This window comes from Equus caballus, chromosome 10 (assembly GCF_041296265.1).
Source record: "Equus caballus isolate H_3958 breed thoroughbred chromosome 10, TB-T2T, whole genome shotgun sequence".
NCBI classification, from domain to species: Eukaryota; Metazoa; Chordata; class Mammalia; order Perissodactyla; family Equidae; genus Equus; species Equus caballus.
The window spans coordinates 72,553,240-72,578,071 of NC_091693.1; the positions used below are offsets into that span (position 1 = coordinate 72,553,240).

Genomic DNA, 24,832 nt, shown 5'->3' on the forward strand with positions numbered 1-24,832 from the left:
GATTCTTAGTATGTTAGTTTCCTCATCTTTCCAACAGTGATAATAACAGTACTTCTAGCAACGTTGAATTGCTGTGAAGATTAGATGATTTATTATATGTAAGGTGTTTAGCATGGCAAATGAGTTGATACACATACAACATTTAGATGGTGCTTGGCACATATTGAACAATCAATAAGTGTTAGTTATCATTATAACACACTAAGAACTTGAAAAGGATTTTATCTGTTTTTACTTACAGGTGAATAACTATGGACAACACAGATGCATATTTATTGAACTTTAAAGGCTGTTATTTTGAACGTTCTTTTGTTGATGTTGACCTACTAGAAAATCTAGATGATTTTGAAATTAGAGATGATGATGTCTTCATAATTACCTATCCAAAATCTGGTAAGTTGGAGGAGTGGACCATCTGTTACCAGTCTTCACGCTGGTTTGCCAATACATGTGTACAAAGGTGCCCTTTTCCATACGTTGACAGTAGCCCAAACTACATTTAGACAACAATTTAGGGTCAGAACAAGAGTTAAAGAAATCTCAAACTCTGTGACATTAAGTCCACGTGAGATGCATATATCGTCATTTCTAACGTCACTTATGAGGAAAACAAATATTGAGCCAAGACCAGAAACATGGTAAATGCTGACCTGTTGGCCTGGTCTGAGAATGGAAAAAACACATATTTAAAACCCAGGAGGATTTTTCTTAGCCCCATATCTTACTCAGAACTAATTCCTAATATGCCTTTCAGTTACTATAATTCCTTTGTATTTCTCTATAATACTGAAATAATTTTAAACTAAAATAAATTGCCTGCAAATCTTACATTCCAAAAAAATCTTGTTTTTTTCATTGTGCTTTTTAGAACATAGGATGGTTGGTGCCACTGAAACAATGTTGCATGGAGTGGTTAACGTTGCTCAAATATACATTGGATCCAAGTCAATACAAAAACGTTATTCCTGATTTTCATGAAAATGCTCCAGTTCCTCCTCTTCAATCTGCTTTGAAATTCATGCTCTTACTTATTTCTCCAAATTAGTACTCCATTGCCTCATCCACAGATTCCTCCGCTCTGGGAAACATACAACTGGTATTTTTTTCTTCCTCCCTTAGACGTTGGTAGCATCTCAGTTTGCCTATTTTTAGGTCAAGCACTGCAGTCATAAGAGTCTTTCCTTCACCCTTAATCCAGCCCAAATGTTTGGGACACCACACAGCAGTCCTCAGTACAGCCTATAGGGTTCTTGATCCTTTTGAAGGGGATATTGGTGTGTCTCCCCAGGAATCACCATAAATTGTATCAAATCTATCATGTACATAAATCAATTGAGTAGTGTCATTTGTAAGGTTTTTAGCATCTCACATCCTTTTAGAACATTGATGGTAAATTCATGAACATAGATACAAAAATTCTAAATCAAATGTAGGCAAAAGAAATTTAGTAATGTCAAAAAAAATACGCTATGACCAAAGTGGATTTAAAGTGAGAGTGAAGATTGTTTTAAAAATTTGTGAATGTAGTTCACCTATATTACTAGACTATAGGAGAAAGCCTGAATTATCATCTTAGCAGATGCAGAACAAGCATTCAATAAAATTCAGCATCCATTCACGATGGAAACCAGCTGCAAATTAGGGAGAAAAGGGAACTTCTTTAACCGGATAAACAGAATCTACCAAACATAAACATCATGTGCAATTGTGAAACATTGAAACTGTTACATTTAAAATCAGGAAGAAGACAGGAATGCTTCAATATTCAATATTGTATGGGAAGACCTACACTACATAATATGAAAAAAAAAAGATATGAGATGGGCCTTGAGCTTTAATTGTCTATACTTCTAAAAGATCAAGCTTTAAGAAAGGAGAGTAAGAAAGGAGAAATGGAGGTAACCGCAGAAAATAACAGAAAGAGACCCCACATGAAGCACAGGAAACAGACAAAAAGCTGAAGGATTAATCTGAATCACTCCTATCATGGACTCAGAACAACCACAGCTGCTCAGAGTGAAAAAGGAACTAAGAGCCCTTGATTTTATCTTTACTAATTTTAATGTAAAATGCAACCACAAAAACTTGGACAAATTCATGTGTGTACTTAGAGTGGGTAAAAGAAATAAAAACCCTTACTATTGAGAGTTATTAAGAATTAATTCAAGGTTGAAAACAAGATTATTTGTTTTTACAGGTACCATCTGGACTCAGCAGATATTAAGCTTGATTTATTTTGAGGGACATCGTAACAGAACTGAAATGGTGGACACAATTGATAGAGTCCCCTTCCTCGAATACAATGTACACAAAATGGACCATCAGAAGAGACCATCACCTCGCCTCTTCTCTTCCCACCTCCCATATTATTTAGCACCAAAAGGTCTCAAGAACAAAAGAGCTAAAGTATGTCACAGAAATTGCTTATGATGAATCTTTTACACAAACAAAAATACTTTCTTCCAATTTTCTTCTCCAGCACCACTCATACACGTTCTTTCAAATGTGGTTATTATTAGCTTTATATCATTTTATACATTAAAAATACATATAGAATCATAAGTATTTATGTAAATTGGGTCATCACACACACAGTTTGCAGTGTAATTTTATAACATATAGCCAAGATTCTTGTATTCTTTTTCAGCACTTAAAATTCTATTCTATTAATGGTTCAGTAGGATTTTATTGTATGGTTATATAATAATGAACATGTATTGATGGACAGGTAGGTTGCAACAAATTTATATATCACATTGCAATAAATATTCTGATAGATCTTTGCACTTTTTGATCTGCTGAACCGTTTCCCTAAAAACAGAGTTTTCAGGTTAAAGTGTCCAAATATTTTAAGTGACGGTAGGTATTATCTACTTGCCTTCTATAATCTATCAATTTACTCTTCATCAAATAGCAGATAAACATGTTTTTTTCCTCACACAATTACTAGTGACTGGAATGATCAACATTTGCTAATGTGCTAGGAATAAAAATCTCATCCTTGAGTAATTAGCATTTTAATAAGTAATAAATAACTTGGTTTTAATGTTTGAATATCTTCTTTTATATTTCTGGGCTTTGAAATATCTTTTACATTCTTTGCCTGTTTTCCTTTAGCTTATCTGTTATTTACTCTTTTATAGTAAATGAGACAAACATTTTCCGAATTAATAGTTTACCTTTAAAAATAATTGAATGCTTTTAATTTTATTTAACCAAGCTGTTAATCTTTCTTTCATAGCTTCTAGCATTTGTGTCTTGCTAAGAAAACATTTCGCCACCACAAAGATTATGCATATACTTTCCAGGGTTTTCCTAATTTTTATGTTTTTAGTTTTTACATTTAATTGTAAATTATATCTGACACTGCATGTGATTTGAAATATGACTGTTGCATGGTATTTGCCAAGGGTATTAGCCAATTCACCCGATATGATTTGTTTAAGCATTTACTCTTTTTTTGTGTGTGTGTGAGAAAGATTGGCCTGAGCTAACATCTGTTGCCAAGCTTCCTTTTTTTTTTTTTTCTCCCGAAAGCCCCAGTACGTAGTTGTATATCCTAGTTACAGCTCTGTCTAGCTCCTCTATGTGGGATGCCGCCTCAGCATGGCTTGATGCCCAGGATCTGGGCCGGTGAAACTCTGCCCGCCGAAATGGAACGCGTGAACGTAACCACTTGGCCACAGGCCGCCCCAGCATTTACTCTTTCCCTACTGTTTTGAACTGTACAGTTTGATATGCTGTTTCCATAGTCGCTCCCTCTCATTCTGGATTCTTTATTCCAAGAATTGATAGATTTGTTTAATATGTGGCAGTTCTTCACTGTTTTAAATATTGTAACTGATAAGGCAAATCGTTATAAATTTATCTTTTGTTTTTCTTTTTTTCCGAAGAAGATTTGCCCTGAGCCAACATCTGTTGCCAATCTTCCTCTTTTTGCTGAGGAAAACTGGCCCTTAACTAACATCCGTGCTCATCTTCCCCTGTTTTATGTGGGACGCCTGCTACAGCACGGCTTGGCAAGTGGTGCATAGGTCTGCACCTGGGATCTGAACTGGCAAACCCTAGGCCGCGGAGGCAGAACGTGCAAACTTAACTGCTGTACCTTTGGGCTGGCCCCAATCTTCCCTTTTTTTTGCTTGAGGAAGATTAGCCCTGAGCTAACATCTCTGCCAGTATTGGTCGCTGCCACAGCGTGACCAACTAGTGGTGCAAGCCAGCACCTGGTACGTGAAACTGTGAACCCGAGCCACCAAAGTGGAGTGCTCCGAACCCAATCACTATGCCACGCGGCTGATCTCAACTTTCTTTTTTAATATATTAACTCCCCATTGATGTTAACACAGTCAATGAAATAGATTAAATATATAGATTATTTCTGGGACAATCGTTAACATTGCAGTATCCCCACATCCATCCAGCATCATTTTATTTCTTTTTATTTATCAGATCTACATTTATGGGCCCCAAATGTGCTATTTTGTTCTTTGTTTGCTTTTTACATATTTCTTTCCTAAATTTCCAGTTTTTTAAAAAATTTTTTCATGGATATTATGAACTGGAAAACTTTTTCACTACTATCTTTTCTGTTAGTTACCGCTGTTACAAAGAAAAAGCATTTGGTTTTGTACTCAGACCCCCTTAATCTCTTTTATTAATTTTCCGTTTATTCTCTGGAACAGATTTCATCTTAAAATAGTAATATGGTTTATTTTCCATTACTTTTCAATGTTTACACTTCCTTTTTTTCTCTTTTGGTAGTTAAAATCTGCAGAAAAAATAGAATAATGTAGGTGGTAAATGTTCTGCTGTCCTTGACTCTGGCATTTTTAGTATCTTTCCTTGTTGTTTTGTTTTGTTTTGTTTTACAATTGATTTTTGAGGCACATCTTGCTGAGAAATTTTTTCTCTTCTTGTTTACGTAGGGGTTTACTTTTACCTTTGTTTTGTCTTTGTTCTGAAAAGATCTAATCACATAAAATGCTTTTTTTGGCAACTTTGAAGATGCCATGTCTTTTCCCCATTTGATCTATAGTGAAATGAAATGCATTAACAATTTAATGATGTTCTATTTCTGGAATAAATCCTATTTGCTTATAGTATAGCACTTGTTTAATGTAGTGCTGGAAGAATTTTGTTAATTTACTCAGGAATTTAGTCTGTAATTATTTTAAAACTGGTCTTCAATTTTCTATGATTGCTCTATCTTCATTAGATTTTAGCATCACTGTAATTCTAGTAAAATAAATTTTTAAGCTTTTTGTATTTTTGCTAAGTTATTACGTAGTTTAAAAAATATACATTAATTGAATGTTTTGAAGATTTGATTAAAGTCCATTATAAATTTATCCGATGCTGTGAGCTTCTCAGTTCTACAATATTTTCATTTTTCTCATCAGGTTCTTTAAATTAGCTTCCTTTCTCTATACTGATGTTATAATTTTGTTTTCAAAGCAAATTATCCACATTTCATCTACATTTCAAAACATGGAAAATTATTACAATACATTAGCATATTCTTTCATGATCTGATGAATTTTCTCCAATTTTGTGATTACATCTTTTTCATCCACTTGTAATGATGAAAAATTTTATATTCTTTCCTTTTCACATTTTTCAGGATATCGGCAGTTTATGTTTTTTTTCCTCCAAAGAACTCTCTTCTTTTTGAAACATAATTTAATATTTTCTACTTCATTGATTTCTGTTTTCATTTTAAATAATTATTTCTTCATATTTTGTTTGCATTTATTTTTCTGCTTTCTTTAGTTAAATGATTAGCATTATCTGTATACAGTGTTTAATTTTTAAATATTGACATTTTAAAATGAGGACTGTCCTTTGTAACATTGCTATAGAGATAATTTTGTTATATCTATAATCTATCATTTCAATTTTAGTTTTCTAATTGGTCCGAGTTATTTTGAGGATTTTTTCTCCAAGTGTTTATGTATTTTCTTTTTTAACTTTGTCATCATTGATTATTAGTATTATGGCACTATCCATAGGTGATAGTACTAAAAGAGTTCTAACTTATGAAGTTCATTAAAAAGTTTTATGGCCAATTTAAGAAGGATTACTGTGAATCACTACTATCATGGACTCAGAGCAACCATTTCTCTTTTTGCTTCATTTAGAATTCGATTTCAGGAAGTTAGTTAAAAATGTCAAAAGATTTAGTACACTTGATCAAACAGAAACATAGTCACTGTGAAACAAAGCTTAGTTATCCATTCAGCCAAGCTGACAATTAAAATATTTCAAAGGCAAATACAGAAAGCTATTCAGTTGTAAAAATAACTTAACTCTTTTAATAGAGAAGGCTCAGTTTCTTTTTTCTAAGTAATCAAAGACTTGATAAAAACAACATGGAGCACAGACAACAAATGAGACACAGAATCTTTGTTTCCTAGACAGATTACATCAAAGGTAAACAACTTTGTTCACAATTGCTTATTAAGAGCAGACTAATGACCTAACTAACTTTGTGATTTTAACAGAGGGAAAACCAAATTGTAATGGTGCACCAGTATACTTTTGATGTTAAAATTCTCTCTCTTTTTTTTCACTTAAATAAATCCATTCCAAGCTAAGCCTGTTTGAAAGTACATAAAATTCTTTTCTCAAGATTCCTTTTCCACGAACCTACTACAATTTTCAATATCTATTTAGGTTTTGTCCTATCTTCTTCCTTTCTTTTTCGGGAACAATCATTTTACTTTAGACCAGATGGAATCCGTCTTTGCCTTTAGATTTCCTAAGACATTTCAACCACGAGGGGACAGTTTCCCAGCTGTTGCAAAACACGGGGAATTACATGCTTTCCCCACTTTTGAACAGAACAGAATGACTTAACAAGAAGCTTCCACAAACAAAATATAGGCATTACAATAAAGTCAGAGAGCTCAAATTGAAAAGAGAGTGGAGCTCAGATCTGAGGGAGACTTACCCTCAAATTCCAGGGTCGATGAGAAAGCAGTGATATCAATGGACTCTCTGGGTACCAGCACCTGTTTGCTTATCGGCCTCAGAGTCATTAAGGGTCTGCTTTGGATCCCTCTTCTGATGCCATAAAACGTCAAAAGTTCAGAAATAACAGAATTCAAACAGATAAATCACTGAAGTAGTAATTAGTAAATGTTTATTGTGCACACACCTAAAAGACAGTTTGCAAATCAAGAGCACTCAAACCAAAACATGGAATGAGGCTCCAGGGTATGTTGTTATGAAGCAGCTTATGTAGTGAGAAAGCAGTGGCTGTTTATTCTTCACAGTAATTGGTCGTAACATTAGAATTTTATAAATGATAAGGAATTGGTCAGTGATTACCTCATATCAACCTTGGCAACCAGGTTAAGTTTGCTTATGATTTTCAGAGGCATAGCGTGAAATGATCCAGGTCAAGTTAATCTTGCAAAAGAAACTACATTAGACTCTGGGAATTTTCAAGGCTGGTCTTTGTTTTTCATTTTAACACTTTAAATGATTTTTTCCTGTTAAGGAAATCCTTCTCTTCTCCAAGATCAGAAATATATTCTCTCTTTTTTAGATGTCAAAGTTTTACTTTCATATTTAAAGCTTAAGCCATTTGTAAATGATTTTTGTGTATGTTGTGAGGTAAAAATCCATTCTCTTTTTTTTCCCCCATGTGGATAATTATTTGTTTCAACATCATCTGTTAAGTATTTTTTCCTTTATTCGTTGCACTCCAGTGCTACCTTGGCTGTGTATCTAGTATCACTTAATTATCATGAGAGCATATTGAAAGAACTCTTATGCAGGTAATTTGCAATATTAATCAAACTTAGAAATTAATAATTTCACCTTTAGAAATTAGTCCTGTATGCTTGTACATGTGAAAGGTCTTGTGAATAAAGTTATTTATTGCAACAGTCTTTGCAATAGCAAGAAATTGGGGATACTCAATATCCCTGAGTAGTAAACTGGATGAAATAAATTATTATGCATTTATATAATGAAATACTATGTTAGTGTTAAAAAAACTGTAAGAATAACCAAGAATTATTAAGAATATATTATCTCCTTTGCAGATTCTTTACATCTACAGAAACCCCAAGGATGTTTTGATCTCATATTTTCACTTTTCAAATTTGTTGGTTACATTAGAAGCTACAGATAACATAGAACAGTTCATGAAAAAGTTTCTAGATGGAAAAGGTAACTCTGAATTTATTTATTAAACAACACGTTTGTGAGGCAATGTTGCCACGTAGCAAATTCTCAAACTTAGGGAACATAATTTAGAAATATGGAAAAGGGTAATGATTGAAAGTGGAAGGCACACACGTGGTTACTATTGTCTGTCAACTTAATCTGCCACCCACTGGATTTGCCAGCCTCACCAGGACCACCTTGGGGATTGTCAAGGTTACAAAGACATATTGTTTAAGAGAGATTTTAACCCAATCGTAATAAAACCACAAATGGCCTAGCAATTCAAACTAGCTTGATTCATGTGTTTCTGAAGAGCTCTGCTCAGGGTAGATGTAGTTTTGTGCTCTGTCATGGACCTGTGTTCGGCCTTATGTGGCAGCTGTGGAATTTTCATTCCAACAATGAGGAAGATAGATTGATACAAGAGTCTTGAGGAGTGTGGACTTGGGGCTCCCATTCATTTTGAAGATTATATTCAGGTTCTCTCTCGCTGTAGACAGATATAATTGCTATGCAGAGATCGTAGAATAGACAGTAAGAGGAGAAATAAAGACATGTGATTTCAGGTGGGGGAAGAAGGAAAAGGAAGAGGCTTATCTGAAAGAAATCTTCAAAATTAGTTCTCTCGGCTTCTTTTTTCTGCATTGCTGCTTTCCTAGACACATAGGAAAAGCAAGTTTCTACTAAAAGCATGTAATTGTTCCCCAGAACACCATTTTTAAAAGACAGCATGGATGTTCAGTGGTGGAGCTTTATTTTTCCTTCTGAGAATTCCAGAACAGAAAAGAAAGGCTATAGATTGCTGTTCAATACGTACAACATCTTTACCTTATTACTTATTAATTTTCCCCACAGTGATAGGAAGCCTTTGGTTTGATCACATCAGAGGCTGGTATGAGCACAAACATGACTTCAATATTCTGTTCATGATGTATGAGGAGATGAAGAAGGTAAGAGGAGAAGGTTTTTGTTTTTTATTATTTCTATGAAACTCTTTCTCATTTTGTTTTCAATGAACCACATTCCCCTAGTTATCTTCGTACCTAACTATTTCTTAGCCTTCTTTTGGGGTTTCTAATTTCCTGCCCATCCCCTAATCACTGGTCTTCTTGAGGACTGTCCTCTCATGGTACACAGTCATCTTTTATAATTTCTTTCCATATAACCGTGTGTAGCAAGAAAAGCAAACTTAAGTGTCTAGAGCACCAGTGGCTTTAAACAAAGAAAGGGCACTGTGGAGTTCTGGGGTGAGTAGCCACTGAGATATGGCTAATGAAACAGAGGTGAATGTGTGTCCTGTGATGCAAATTCTTCTTGTATTTTTAAGAGAATCTTGCAAGGTAGCTGTCCTGTGAAATCACATAATGTTTACATACTGGCATCCATTGAAAGCTGCCTTAAAACATCGCATAAATTTAAAAAAACACATTTGAAGTTCACTATTTTGTGATCTCTGATTGATATTTGATTTATTATCTCATTTCTAAAAATTGAGAGCCTACCATGTCACAGGCATTAAATTCTGAGAAAAAGAGGAATGAACCTTTTATTCCTACAGTTTATAAGCCAATAGGAAGACAGGTATTCCCCAAGAAGATATTTATAATTAAAAGTGTGATAAGTGTTGTTAAGAATAGCTGCGGGTGTGATATCAGTATATGGAGTAAGGGGATCTGGTATAATCGAAGGTGATAGGCAATGTTTTTGGAAACAGCAAGCTAACGAATATGAATTAACAAAGGGAGAAAGGGTAAAAGAGAGTTCTAAGCATCAAAAAGAGAATGTGCAAATTCCCTGAAGCATAAAGTACATAACACCCTTGAAGAACTGAAGGAAGAAGTTAAAAGCAAGTAGAAGTGATAAAAGATTAAGATAGACAGGTTTCCAGGAGCCAGATTGTGCAAGGTCTGTAGATTATGTTAAAGACGGTGATTACTTTAACCTTAAAAAACATTAAGGAGCCCTTTAAGAATTATAAGAAAGATAGCAATGTGATAGAATTAATATTTTTAGAATATCATTCTCATTCATGTATTGAAAAGTGACAATAGTGAATATAGGCAAACTTGTTACAGACCAGTGTGCTAATCCACTGAAAATCAGTGGTTCTTTTGACTGAAAGGTATTGTTGAGTTCAGAGAGAATGCTAAGTTTAAGACATATTTAGGAGTTAAAAAGGAAAGGGATTATATATAGGAAAAATGAAAGAGAGAGATGTCAAGGATGCTTCCTATATTCCCGGTTTATGTTTATATATTTGTGTTTACATAATCGTGTCATTCATGAAGGTGTTTAGGGAACACCGAAGCAGAGTAAGGCTAGAGGGAGAAGATTATGAGATTGGTTTTGACATCTGGAGTTCAAAGTAACTTAGCAGTATCCAGATGAAGGTATTGGAAATAAGTGGAAAACACAAGTCTAAAGGCCAAAGAAGAGGTTTGTGCTGAGAATATCAATAATATTAATTTGGGCATCATCACTGTATAGAATATAACTGAAACTATGAATGTAAATAAAACTGAAAGTGTCAAGGGAGTGGGCAGAGGGAAAGGGAGAACGAAAGGGAAAAGGAGGGAGAGAGGGAGAAGAAAGTAGAAACTAGAATCTATTACTGAGAGACCTTAAGACATGGAGTCTTGATAGAGAAGGGTGAGCCCACCAAGGGAACAGAAAAGGAACAATCAGAAAGGCAGGAAGAAAACAAGGAGCGTGTGGTGACAGAGAATCCAAGTGGGTGTGCCAAGAGTGGTCTTCAATATCCTTTGAAGATATTTAAGGCTGTTGAGAAGTCCAGTAAAAAAAGAGAGTTAAAATTTCCATTAAATCAAGTGACATGAAGTATATAGTATGAGATACTGCAAACCAGGCTGGAGTAGATTGCACAATAAATTGATGAATCCCAGATATACATCGCCAGCCCAGTCGCATATATATGTTGTAACTGTCTTCTATATACTTACTTTTATGTGCAGTATAGAATTTATCGCCTCCCAACAAAAACTGCTTCTCCTCCCATGAATTGCACTTGTAATTTAAGTGACCTAAATCAGAAACCGAGATTCATGCTTAACACCTCCTTCACCCTTACATCTTCATTTCATCAATCAGTCACTAAGTCATGTGAATTCTGTCTCTGAAATCTTTGTGGAAGACACAACTTATCTCACTCCTTTTGCCTCTTCCCTGGTCCAGGTCACTATCATCTTTTGCTTAGTTTCTACAGTAGCTTTTCTAATTGGTCCACCTACCTAAAATCTCCCCTCATCATCATATATTTTCCATTCTTCAATCAGAGTGACCATCTCAAATGCAAATTTGATTCCTTCCATACTTTTACACTAGAGTTCCTCTGCAAGAATGTGCTTACAACGAAAGCATTCATAAACAATAGAATTTACTGAAAATTTGGACAAAGAGACCTCAGCTATGCAAAATGTCTTGAATATTTCTCTATTCTGTCATCAATATATTATCACCTGATATCACTTTTCTCTTACTTTCCATCAAGTAGCACTTTGTTTATTTTTTCATCTAGGTTTTTCAACAGTCTTTCAAAGAAAAAAATTTTTTTTTTTTTTACCATATAATAGGAAGAGAATCTTTTTTCAATTTCCCCTGTCAGGAAAGATAGATCTTAGTCAAGTCAAGTGTTTCTCTTAAAGCTCTATCAAGAAAAGGATCCCAATTTTCTCAAGCAATGAGGTATCCATCAATGTTGTAATAGACTTCGAGATCTTCCCTTGGAAATTTTTTTGTTAATTTTGGCTAATACTGTTTATGACTGATTCTCCAATGGTAATTGCATCAGAAACACCCAAAGCCCATATGGTTTATCCCAGAAGATTTTGAACATTTCCCACTGACTTAGAGGTGGTATCTCTGGAACATAGTATCTATAAAAAAATCATTTACCACTTTCCTGTTTCAAGTGTTGAGCTGTCTGTAGTTTGAATGGAGGGAAATGACTATACTGTTTGAGGTTTCATATTTAGATGATAAAACTGTAAATAAAAGTAAAGAAGTAGTTATTATAAACATAAGAATAGCGGTCATTTTCAAGGTGGAGGGTAATGTTTACGATTAGGAAAGGGATTTGTTTGGTGTGGTTCTGGAATACTGGCATTATTCAGTTTCTTGACATGCATTTGGAACCATGAGTGTTCACTTCATAATAATTCATTAAGCTGCACAATTGTTTTATGCCTTTTCTGCATGTGTGTTTTATTTTAAAATGTAAAAAAATCTTAAGAAAGTTTTATTTATCTTAAAAGAACTGAGGAGCAGAGTTTAGTGGCCTAACCTGGGGACAACCTAATACAGTGAAAGATTGAACCTTTCCCCTCTCATCATCTGTCCTTTATATGTTGTACTTGGTTGAAACTTGCATTAAGAAATTCATGCATACCCACGGGCCTGGGTGTAGTAATGTCTGGAGACTGAAGCAGTAGGGTGGTAAAGGAGAGCAGTGCTCCTTGTCGTCAATGAAGTACAGCTTACTGTTTGGTGGGATCCAGCGCAGGATGATGGACAGTGAAAGCGGCAGTGTTGAGGAATGGCTCACATGCTGAGGAAAGATCACAAGTAGAGAACTTCAGAGACATGGGAAAGAGTCTTCCAAGCTGTCTTCCAAGCAAAGAATGCTTTTTAGAGAAAGCTGTTCTCTGTTTTGTCTCTCCATGATGTGTCATTCTGAATGTTTCCTTCTGTCCCTGGCTCCCAGTTTGTTATTTCTGCATTCATCTGAGTCTCATGTGCTGTTAGAATTATTCACCAAGATCTTCATCTCTATTCAGGACTTGGGATCGATTTTCAATCTGTTATATTATGTTTTATATTTTATAGGTTTTTATCAAATTTTTATTTTTGTGTTTTATCACCTTGAATTCCGTAAGCATAGTTATGTGAAAATTCTTTTTGATAGTTGCAGTATCTGTAACATCTATCATTCTATTTCCCTGTTTTTACCTCTGCTGGGTTTTAGCTACAGCGTCTCATCTCTTCATGTTCTTGCATATTTTGATTGCGTGTCAGTCGTTTCATATAAAAATTTTTGTAGAAATAATTTGATAACTAGGGTCCTATTATTTTAGTCACCAATCACACTCAACCTCTTCCACTGACTGTTATCACCTAAGAGGTAAGTACTAAGATACTCAGCAAGCTCAGTGGGGCCTTTCATCCTGTCTCCAATCTGCCTTTCCAGCTACATCACTTGTGAGTCTATCAAGTACGAAGCACACTGGAGTTCAGTTTTCATTGAATATGGAAGGAATTTCAAGTTTCTGTAACTTGGGACTTACTTTTATACTCAGAAAGGAATTCTCCTGATTTTACAGAGACATTTCTTATCCTTCCTTCTTGAAATGGAAGAAATGTTTTTTCTTCTTGAAAATTGCTCTAACTTCTTCAAGGTAAAATTAATCTCTTTTTCCTATGAGCTACCATTGCTCATTGTGTTTCTTTTTCCAATTTTGCCTCCAAAATGTCTGTAACATAAAATTTACCATTTTTAAGTGTACAGTTTTGTGGCATTAAGTACATTCACATAGTTGTGAAACCATCATGCCTATCCATGTCCAGAGCTTTCTTCCTCTTGTAGAACTGAAACTTTATATCTCAAAACAATAACTCCACATTCTCCTCTCCTCCCAGCCCTCGGCAACCACCCTTCTATTTTCTGTCTCTTAGAATTGGATTACTCTAAGCGTCTCATCTGAGTGGAATCATAGTGTTTGTCTTTTTCTAACTGGCTTATTTCAGCTAGTATAATGTGATCAGAATTTATCTGTGTTGTAGCACATGACAGAGTTTCATTCCTTTTTAAGGTGGAATAATATTTCATTGTTTGCATATACCACAGTTTTTTATCCATTGATCCATTGGTGGACACATGCATTGCTTCCAGTTTGACAATTTTGAATAATGCTACTGTGAACATGAGTGTACAAATATGTGTTTCAGTCTCTGTTTTCAATTCTTTTGGATATATACCCACAAGGTGAATTGTTCGATCACATGGTAATTCTTTTCATAGGTTTTTGGGGAGCCACAATACTATGAGTACTATTTTCCATTAAAACAGCGCAATGTTACATTCACATTTATTTTTACTCCACACTTCCTATTTCTCCACATTCTCATCAACATTTGTTATTTTCTGTTTTTGTTTTTGTTTTTCTAAAATCATAGCTATTCTAATGGGTGTGAAGTGGTATCTCATTGTGGTTTTTGGCTTGTGTTTCCCTAATGATTAGAGATCTTGAGTATTTTCTCATATGCTTATTGACCTTTTGGATATATTCTTTGGAGAAATATCTACTTAACTCCTTTGCTCATATTTTAACTGCATGTTTGTTTTTTTTGTTGTAAAGTGTTGTTTGTTATGCTCTCTCAATATTAGCCTCATATCATATATACGATTTGGAAGTGTCTTGTAGTCCATGGGTTGCCTTTTCATTGTTATTGTTCATTGGTGCACAGAATTTTTTATTTTGACATAATCCATTTTATCTATTTTTTTTGTTGCATGTCCAAAGCATCATTGTCACTTCCAATGTCATGAAGCTTTTCTCCTATGTTTTCTTCTAAGAATTTTAAATTTTAGCTCTTATGTTTAGGTCTGATCCATTTTCAATTAATTTTTGTACATGGTATACTAGGAAGGAGTCCAAGTTTATCTTTTGCGTGTAGATATCCAGTTTTTTAAACAGCATTTGCTGAAAAGACTGTCTTTCCCCATTGAACAGTCTTGGTACACTTGTCAAAGTTCATTTCGCCTTATATATGAAAGTTTCTTTCTGGGCTCTCTATTCTGTTCTTTTTGTCTATGTGTCTCTCTTTGTGCCAGTACCACCCTGTTTTGATAACTGTGGATTTGCAGCAGTAAATTTTGAAATCAGGAAGTGTGATGCCTCCAACTTTGTTCTTCTTTTTCAAGATTGTTTTGGCTATTCTGGGTCCCTTGAGATTCCATATGAATTTTAGGATGAATTTCTCTATCTTCAGAAAATATCACTCAGATATTGCTAGAGATTGCAGTGAATCTAAGGATCACTTTAGAAAGTATTTACATCTTGACATTATTAATTCTTCCAATACATTAACACAGGATGTTTTTCCAGTTATTTCAGTTTTCTTTAATTTTGTTTAGCTATGTTTTGTAGTTTTCAGTACACAAGTCTCACCTCCTTAGTTTTTATTCTTAAGTATTTTATTCTTTTTGATGCGTTCACAAATGGATTTCTTTTCTAGATTTCTTTTTTTGACTCTTCATTGTTAGTGTATAGAAATACAACTGATTTTTGCATGTTTTTTGTATACTTTGACTTTGCTGAACTTGTTTAGGACTTCTAACAGTTTTTTTGTGAACTTTTTATTGTATTCTGTATATAAAATTATGTTTTCTGTGAACAGAGATAATTTTACTTCTTCCTTTCCTGTTTGGATGCCTTTATTTCTTTTTCTTGCTTAATTTCTCTGGGTGGAACCTCTAGTGCTATAGTGAATAGAAGCGTTGAGAATGGGGATCCTTGCCTTGTTCCTGATCTTAGCAGAATGTCTTTCATCTTTCACCATTGAGTATGGAAAGGTTTTGAGTATTGTCAAATGCTTTTTTCTGCATCAATTGAGATGATCATGTGGGTTTTTCCCCCCATTCTTCTTTAACTGTCATGTAGTACATTGATTAATTTTCATATGTTGAAACTTCTTTGCTTTCTAGGAGTAAATGCCACTTGAAAATGGTATATATTTTCAGTATGTTGTTAAATTCGTTTTGCTGGTAAGTTGTTGAGGATTTTTGCATCTTACCTTTCTTAAGTGATGTTGTTCTTTAGTTTTCTTTTCTTGTAGTGTCTTTGTCTGGTTTTGGTATCAAAGTAATGATAGCCTTACTAAATGAGTTAGAAGTGTTTCCTCTTCAATGTTTTGAGAGTTTGATGATTGGTGTCAATTCTTCTTTAAATGTTTGGTAGACGTCAACAGTGAAGCCTTCCAGACCTGGTTTTTCTTTCTTGGGCCCTTTGTATTTAGTTACTTGCCTTCCTCTATCCCTCATGAAATTGTAAACTCTTAACAAGCACATATAGCATATTATTGTTCTCATAAACTTCCCCAGCACCTAGCACAGTTTCTGAAACATATAGGATTTTCTAAATGTATTGGTTGAATTGATGAATGAAGGTGAGCTGTCCTAATAAAATCAAGCAGTAGGAAACTCTAACAAAGCTGGCAATCGTGGCTTTCGTTTTCATAGAAAGAATAAGGAAGTACACATCCTTGTCAAACTTTAGACTTAGGATAAGCCCAATTACCTTTAGGTTTTCAAAATGTGACAAAATGTTTGAATGGAACTCATGTATTCCTTGTAAGCTGAATACTTTCTCATACCCACAATTCCTTCAGGATCTCAGAAGTTCTGTGCTTAAAATCAGCAGCTTTCTTGAGAAAGAACTGAGTGAAGAGGACCTGGAAGCTGTTGTGAGAAAGGCTACATTTCAGAACATGAAGTTTGATCCACAAGCAAATTATGATCATGTTATAAAACATGAAATCGGGACAAGAACAAATGAGGGCTATTTCCTGCGCAAAGGTGATCCTCAATGGTTTACAGAAGCAAAAGTATTGAGAGTTCCCTTGAGTCCCAGGCCCTTACAGTAATTAAGGAGTGCTGCCATCATATCCCTCTAAGTACTGCCATGTGGGCCCTAGAGAAAATCAAACATCCTAACTGAAAGTGGCCATGAAAAGTATCCCAGCAAACCAAACAGTCCTTTACTACAGAGCCTGACACTTAGCCCTGACAAATAAACATTAGATTCCTTCCTTCTAGTCCACATTATCTACTCTTTAAAATTTGTTAGCAAGTGTTACCTGAAGGCTAAGGATATATGTGATGAGAGCTCCAATTCTTATTTTCCTATATTTCTTCTGGAATATTTTAGAAGTAAACAATATAAATTTTATTGTGGTGAACCAAGTTTGTATTTCTGTTATTATCTCATGCATCAGATTTTTTCATTGTAAAAAGTAGATTGATATTTAATTAACTGAACCTGGCATGAATTCAATTATTCAACAACATGCAAGAAATTTTCTTGTGCTCTTATAACATGCCAGGAGTAGTTAAGAATGAATATATTCTTTTCCTGATGCTCCTTAAGTTCAAAATTTTTAATTTAATCTTTTTAATGTACATCAGTCTAAAAGATAATTTGCACTTCTCTATTTTATTAGTATTTTACTTTCTAATTTATTCATAGCTGCATTATGATTATGGACGTTAATTCTTAATTATGTAAAGATTTATTAAAATTTCTGTAGATATTGATTTTTAAAAAATTATTGCTTAGTCTTTAATCCCATTTATTACCAAACTTGACTTCTCATTGCTCAATTAAATCAGATATAAAGTAATTCTCATGCTCATAATAGCTTGCTACCTGTTCCAAATGCCAATAATAATGTTTACATAAGAAAATTTGATAGATGAAGATGTCAAATTATTAATCTTCATTACAAAATTTGCTTAATGATAGCTTCAAACCTTTATCAAGTGAAACTGCAGCAATGACAGCTCTAACTACCTCTACGACCCTCACTTCATTACTTGAAAATGTTTGGATTTCAGTTCTTTCAACTTTAAGAATAAAGAAATACTTACTTTTAGGGTTTGGTTAAGATTTATACTGCATGATAGATGTAGTTTGCCAGGTATGGTGCCCAGCAATTAGTAAAATATATTTAAATATTCTAATCTTTTCATATATTTTAGTTTTGTTTTTCCTTCCAAAGAAAGGCTGTAATTTAATGGTAGTGGTTGTTGGAGGTCTATCAGATAGGGAGGTGGGCTGTAACTCTATTTCCTGTGTTACTGTGTTCCTAAGTTTGTTTCCTAGCTCATCCCGCATAAGGAAAGGTGAAGTATCAAAGCACACAGAGAACTAACAGATATTTAGCTTGGCCTGGAGAAGAGATTAAAGAGGGTTGCAGGAAACTTTGCCCTGACGGTGCTACTTCCTCACCCAGATGCTGTTCGTGTGCTTATCTCACTAGGTACCATTGGAGACTGGAAAAATCACTTGACTGTGGAGCAAAATGAGAGATTCGACAGAATATTCCAAAGGAAGATGAAAGATTTTCCCTTGAAGTTCATCTGGGATATAAATGAGGAGTAGAAGTAGTTCAAAAGAATCATATAGAAAATCTACTAGCTAGAGAGAATATTTTAATATAGATATTAACTTGTGCTTCTCGTACAAGAGTTAACTATAAAACTTTATTGATTAAAAAATGAGTGAACTATGCTTAGATTAGTTGCCATGGATTTGATAAACACTTTGAAATTTCAAAAATTACATTGATTTGGGAGATAGTCTGCACTGATAGCCTGTAGGATACAGGAAAAACAGAAAGCACGCAACATGAATTGTAAGTGTCTTGAGACACTCTTCTGTGGTGTGTATTTTTTAAAAATCTACGATTCAGTAATGGTGAATGAAACATTAAAAATCCTTCTATGTTTACTATTAAACTTTAATCCTTTGGCTTAAAATCAATGTGAATGTCAAAATAGAGAATTCACATGTCTCTGTTTAACAATTTACCAGATCACAAAGTTTGCACTGGAGTTCAAGGGTCACAGATAGATTAATCATCTAACGGTTCAATCACTTCACCATTTTGATGAAAAGATATAATTGCATCCTAATGCACAAAGATACATGCACCCCTATGTTCATCGCAGCATTATTCACAATCGCCAAGGCTCGGAAGCAATCTAGGTGCCCATAAAGGGACGAATGGATAAAAAAGATGTGGTATATACTCACAATGGAATACTATTCAGCCATAAGAAATGATGAAATCCGGTCATTTGTGACCACATGGATGGACCTTGAGGGTATTATGCTAAGTGAAATAAGTCAGAGGGAGAAAATCAAATACCATGTGATTTTACTTATAAGTAGAAGATAAAAACAACAACGAACAAACATAGCAACAGAGATTGGATTGATGGGTACCGGAGGGGAAGCAGGGAGGGAGGAGGGCAAAAGGGGAGATTAGGCACGCATGTGTGGTGATGGATTATAATTAGTCTTTGGGTGGTGAACATGATGTAATCTACACAGAATTCAAAATATGCTATGATGTACATCTGAAAGTTATATAATGTTATAATCCACTGTTACTGCCATAAAAATAAAAATTAAAAACTATAATTGTGTCTATAGCATATCATTCAATAAACTAATTTCACATGTGTTTAATAACTAAATATTTAAGGCAAAATCATTCTGAATGACTGGAAAACTGTAGGTGAATCTGTTAATTCTGAAATAGAAACTTTTGAAGCTTAAAAGCAGTAGAAGAAACTTAAAAGGAAAAATTTAGTAAATTTACAATCGTAAACATTTTAATCCACAGCCACCAATAACAGTCAACTAATGGAAACAACCCAATGTCCATGTACAGTAAAGTAAATAAGGAAATTATGTCCTCTTATAGAAGGAAACACTATACATCAGAAAGGATGCATGAATTACAACTATGTAGAAAACACATATGAACCTCAGAAGCTTTATATTCAGTGGAAAAAGCCAGACACTTATTGCACAATTTACTGTATAGATTAAAACACAAGGAAAATTAATCTATGATTTAGAAGGAAAGTGGTTAGCTTTGGGGGATGGTGTTATAACTGGACAGGCCAATGAGAGAATTCCTGAGGTCTTGGTCATAATCTGTTTCTTGATCTTACTGCTGATTCCATAGGTGTGCTCACGTTGTGAACATTTCTGGAGCTGTGCACATGTGAGTGCGAATTTGTCTGTATTTTTGTCATATTTTAATGAAATATGTGAAATAATTCATACACGTGAAAACTTTCTGTGAGAACAAATCAAGGAAAAGTTTGCAGTTTGCAGTTTACAGAAAAGACAAAACATTAATTACTAACTAGCCAAAGTTTAAAAATTGGGGAATTGTCAATGTTAGAGAGAGTATGGTGAAATAAGCATTCTCATATAATTTTATAGTAATTAAAATCAGTTCAAATCCTCTTTATAGCAATTTTGAAACAAAATCAGATCTTAAAAATTGTCACATCCTATGATCCTATAATTTCATTTCTAGGAAACTTGAACTCCTATACAATGTTTCTCAATTTTCTGAAATTTTTATTTTACTTTCACTACATTTATTTTTTGAACTAGCATAATTTTCCAGGTCCATGCCATAGGCTTGTTTTTATTGCACAGATAAAACATTTATTTACATCTTATTTGCACTTTGTTGAAAATAAGAATAATCTATTTCTGACTAGTTTGTGCAAAATAGGGTAGTTCACGAAAATGATTGATGGAACCCCAAAAGAAGAATTATCTGGCAGTTCTTGAAGAATTGACACCAAGAAGTATGAATTAATCAGGGATTCACGTATCTTTTCAGCTTCTTTTTTCCTCTCTCTCTTGTCAGAGCTTCATGGTCTCTCATTTCTCTGTCCTTCATGTGAAGGATGCATTCTTCTCTCCCTCTGTCTCTGAAGATTGGTCTTACTTTGGTATGATGGCAGTCATACATTACGTCCAAATGACCTCAGTTCAAACAACAAACAGAGAAAAGGCTAATGTTTTTGAGTTGCAATTTCGGGGAGAGAAAATAAATGGTGTGGGTTAGGTCACTTAGTTTCCCTGAGCAGTCAACCCAAGGTCAAGGCAAAATAGTTATCGAGTACGAACACTACACGTAGAATCTGTAGCATCCTTGAGAGGATGAGATAGTGAAAATATCTCCATTATGCTTGTCATAGCTTGAATTCCATCCTTTAAAAAGATATATTGATGTCCTAACCCCCATTACCTTAAGTTGTGGCGTTATTTGGCAATAGGGTCATCTTAGATGCAATTAGTTCTATTCAGATACTGGAGGGAGTGGGCCCTTAATCCAATACAACTGGCATCCCTATAAGGAGAGGAAAGGGATAGAGGGTGAAGACAGTCACGTAACAACAGAGGCTGAGTTTGGAGTGATGCATCTAGAAGCCAAAGATTCCGGCAAACACCAGAACCCAGAAGAAGCAAGGGATGATTCTCTCCTACACTTATCAGAGGAAGTATGGCCTTGTTGACATCTTGATTTTGGACTTCTAGCCTCTAGAACTGTGAGACAATACATTCCTGTTGTTTTAAGCCACCTGCATATTGATTTGTTCTTACAGAAGCCCTAGGAAACTAATAAAATACCTACAACTTAAGGAAATAATTGCTACACTAAACCAGAGCCATTAGAGCAGGTTCTGGAGCCAAACCAAAGGAGTCAGTAAGTAATGTAGTGCTCATTAGTTCTGATGCATGAGGTAAATATACAAATACATGTCAGCAATCACTGTAGTAATAATTGGAGATTTAAGTCTGTTCTCATCAGTCTTATTCAGCAAAGTACTGGAAAGCCTAGCTAGGAGACTAGGGCAAGCAAAGGAAATAAAAGACATAAATTGGAGAGGAAGAGGCAAGGATTGTCCGTTTGCAAATGACATGATGACCTATGCAGAAAATTCTGAGGTATTAGCAAAAAATCTGCTAGAACTAATAAGTGAGTATGGCAAAATTGTAAAATACAAATTGTTGTGTTTGTTTGGTGAGAAAGATTGGCCCTGAGCTGATTTCCATTGCCAGTCTTCCTCTTTTCTTTCTCTTAAGAAGATTTTCCCTGAGCTAACATCCATGTCAATCTTCCTCTATTTTGCATGTGGGATGCTACCACAGCATGGTTTGATGAGTGGTGTGTAGTTCCACACCCAGTATAAAATGTAGTATATCCATACAAGGGAATTACATTCAGCCACCAAACCCAGTCCACGAAAACCAGGGCCATCAAAGCAGAGTGTACAAACTCAACCACTATGCTACCGGGCCACCCTGCAAAATGCAAGTTCTTGACATGCAAAAATCAATCATATTTTTATATGCTAGCAAAGAACAATTGAAAAATTAAAAACATTATACCATATACAATTGCTCAAAAAAAAAGAGAAACGTTTGGTGCATGTCTAAGAAAACATGTGCGGAGTCTGCATGCTGATGAACAAAATATTGTAATAACAGAAATCAAGGAAAACTAAATTAAATGGAGCAATATACTATGTTCATTGACTTTAAAATTTATCACAGTAAAGAAGTCAGTTTTGCACAAATTGATCTATAGGTTAATGAAATTCCTACGAAAATCCAAATAGGATTTTAAGATTTCCTATATAGCAACAGTTGATTAAGACAGCATGGTTTAGGCAGAAGAATAGACACATAGACCAATGGAACACAACAGAGATTCCATATATAGAGCTGCACACATACACCAGTTTAATTTTGACAATGGATCAAAGCAATTCCATGGAGAAGGATAGGTTTTTCAATGAATGGAGATGTAATAAGTGGACATTCACAGAAAAAGACAATAACACTTGACCTAAATCTCATACCTTATAAAAGTTAACTCAAAATGTATTTTGTATCTAAATATTAATCTATAACACTTTTAGGAGAAAATATTCATTATCTAGACATAGGCAAAAAGTTCTTAGATGTGACATCAAAGCCATGATCTATAAAAGAAAGATATGATAAATTAAACTTGGTCAAAATTAAAAAAAAAATCTTTTGCACTGCAGCAGACCTTGTTAAGAGATGGAAGGAAAAGCCATAGACTGAGAGAAAATATTTGCACATCACATATCTGATAAAGGACTTGTATTTAGAGTATAATGAATTCCCTAAACTCATCAGTAAGAAAATAAACAATCCAATTATAAAATAGGACAAAGACTTGAAAGACACTTTATCAAAGAGAATAAAGGAATGGCAAACAAGCACTAGAAAAGTTGTATACTACTATCAGCCATTAGTGAAAGGGAAATTAAACCTACTATGAGATACCACTACACACTTATTAGGATACATTAAAAAATATTAACAATACCGTGTTCAGGCAAAGATGTGGATCAAACGGATCTCTCCTACATTGCTGGTGAATATAAAAAATGGTGCAGCCATTTTGGAAGACAGTTTGGCAATTTTTAATAAAATTAAACATATACTTACCATACAACTCAGCAATCTCACTGCTGGGTATTTATCCTAGAGAATGAAAACTCATACTCATACACAAAGTTGTATATAAATTGTCATAGCATCTCTTTGTAATATTCCAAAATTAGATGTATCCCAAATGTTCTTCAATGGGTGAATGGATAAGAAACTATAGTATATCCATACAAGGGAATTCCATTCAGCAACAAGAAGGCATGAGCAAAGCACAATAACTTGGAAGGATTGCAAGGGCATTACACTAAGTGAGGAAGGCCAAACTCAAAAGGTTACCTTGGTTCTGATTCAAATTTTTTACTTTCTCAAAGTGATAAAATTATAGTGATGGAGAACCAGTGATATCCAGGTGTTACAGCTGGGAGGTGGAGGTGACTAACAAGAAGCAATGCAAAGAAGACTCTTAGTGGTGACGGGACAGTTTGTATCCTGATTATGCTGATGGTTACATGAATCTACACCTGATAAAGTTTTATAGAACTCTAATCAATTTACACCACCAAAACAATGCATGTAAACTTAAATAATGTGTGTATTTGAGTTAATAGTATTGTACCAATGACAACTTCCTGCTTTTGGTAATGTACTATGGTTATGGAAGTAATTATCATTGGGGAAGCTTAGAGAAAGGAACACTAGGATTCTCTGTGGTATCTTTGCATCTTCTTGTGAGTCTTAAAGTCTTTGTTACTAAAAATTATAAAATAGAATAACCAACAAAATCTTGAAGAAGAACAAAGCTGGAGAATATCAAGATCTATTTTCAAACTTTTTATTTTTAAGTAAGACATCTACAGAAGTTTTTCAAAGGTATCAGTGTCCCTCTTTTCTCTCACAGTGAGAAAGCTATACCAATAATACACTTACTAATTCGTTCAACCCCAATGTACATGTTAAATGGTTTAAGAATTAATATATCATACTTCTATGAGAAAGAAATTTACCAGCTGTAGTATAGTGTTGGAATTCAGTTTATTTTGCCTTTAGCCTTACGTTACTTAGACAAAATACTGGTTTCTAAAGTTATTTAGATCAGATCCTTTTTTCCCCATCCCATTCAATGGGGTTATGGCATACCTTTGGAGTACAATTAAATTCACTTGTCACAAGTTAAATCCCATCCTGGCTTCCTCTAAAGTCGTGATAGCTTTTAAAATTAAATACATTAAAAGCCACTCTTTGTGTCAAAATGGATACATACAGTCCTGTAACCTCCACCTCAGTACCTACCAGGGCCTGAAAAGGCTCATGTGGCTGGCCCAGGTCTAGCTGGAGTCTCATCCCACACTGCTGTCCTTTTCATTTTCTATTCTACAGTCACCTGTCAATTCCTACAGTGCCACAATCCTTCTGACTTATAGGCCTTCACCCAGATCTGTACTCTCTGCAAGAAGCTTTCCCTGATTCCTTAACATAGGGTAGGTCACCCAGTTACAAGGTCATTGGTTCATCTAACTTTCTATATTACATTTATTGTGGTCGATAGTTCTATATTTATGTGGGTTTTTTGTTTAACATCTCTCCTCTCTCCACTCTCAAGCTGAGGCTAATTGTTCTAT

The 24,832-nt window shown here is 34.5% G+C and overlaps 1 protein-coding gene across 1 annotated transcript; it reads left to right on the forward strand.

The window, feature by feature from the left end:
* Positions 1 to 247: 247 nt before the first annotated feature.
* LOC100072705 (amine sulfotransferase-like) lies at positions 248 to 19,394 on the forward strand. Its single transcript, XM_005596896.3, has 6 exons — positions 248 to 393; positions 2,198 to 2,406; positions 8,052 to 8,178; positions 9,031 to 9,125; positions 16,579 to 16,765; positions 18,229 to 19,394. The coding sequence occupies exons 1-6, from the start codon at positions 252 to 254 to the stop codon at positions 18,348 to 18,350; spliced, it is 882 nt and encodes a 293-aa protein (XP_005596953.1). The 5' UTR covers positions 248 to 251; the 3' UTR covers positions 18,351 to 19,394.
* Positions 19,395 to 24,832: the final 5,438 nt, after the last annotated feature.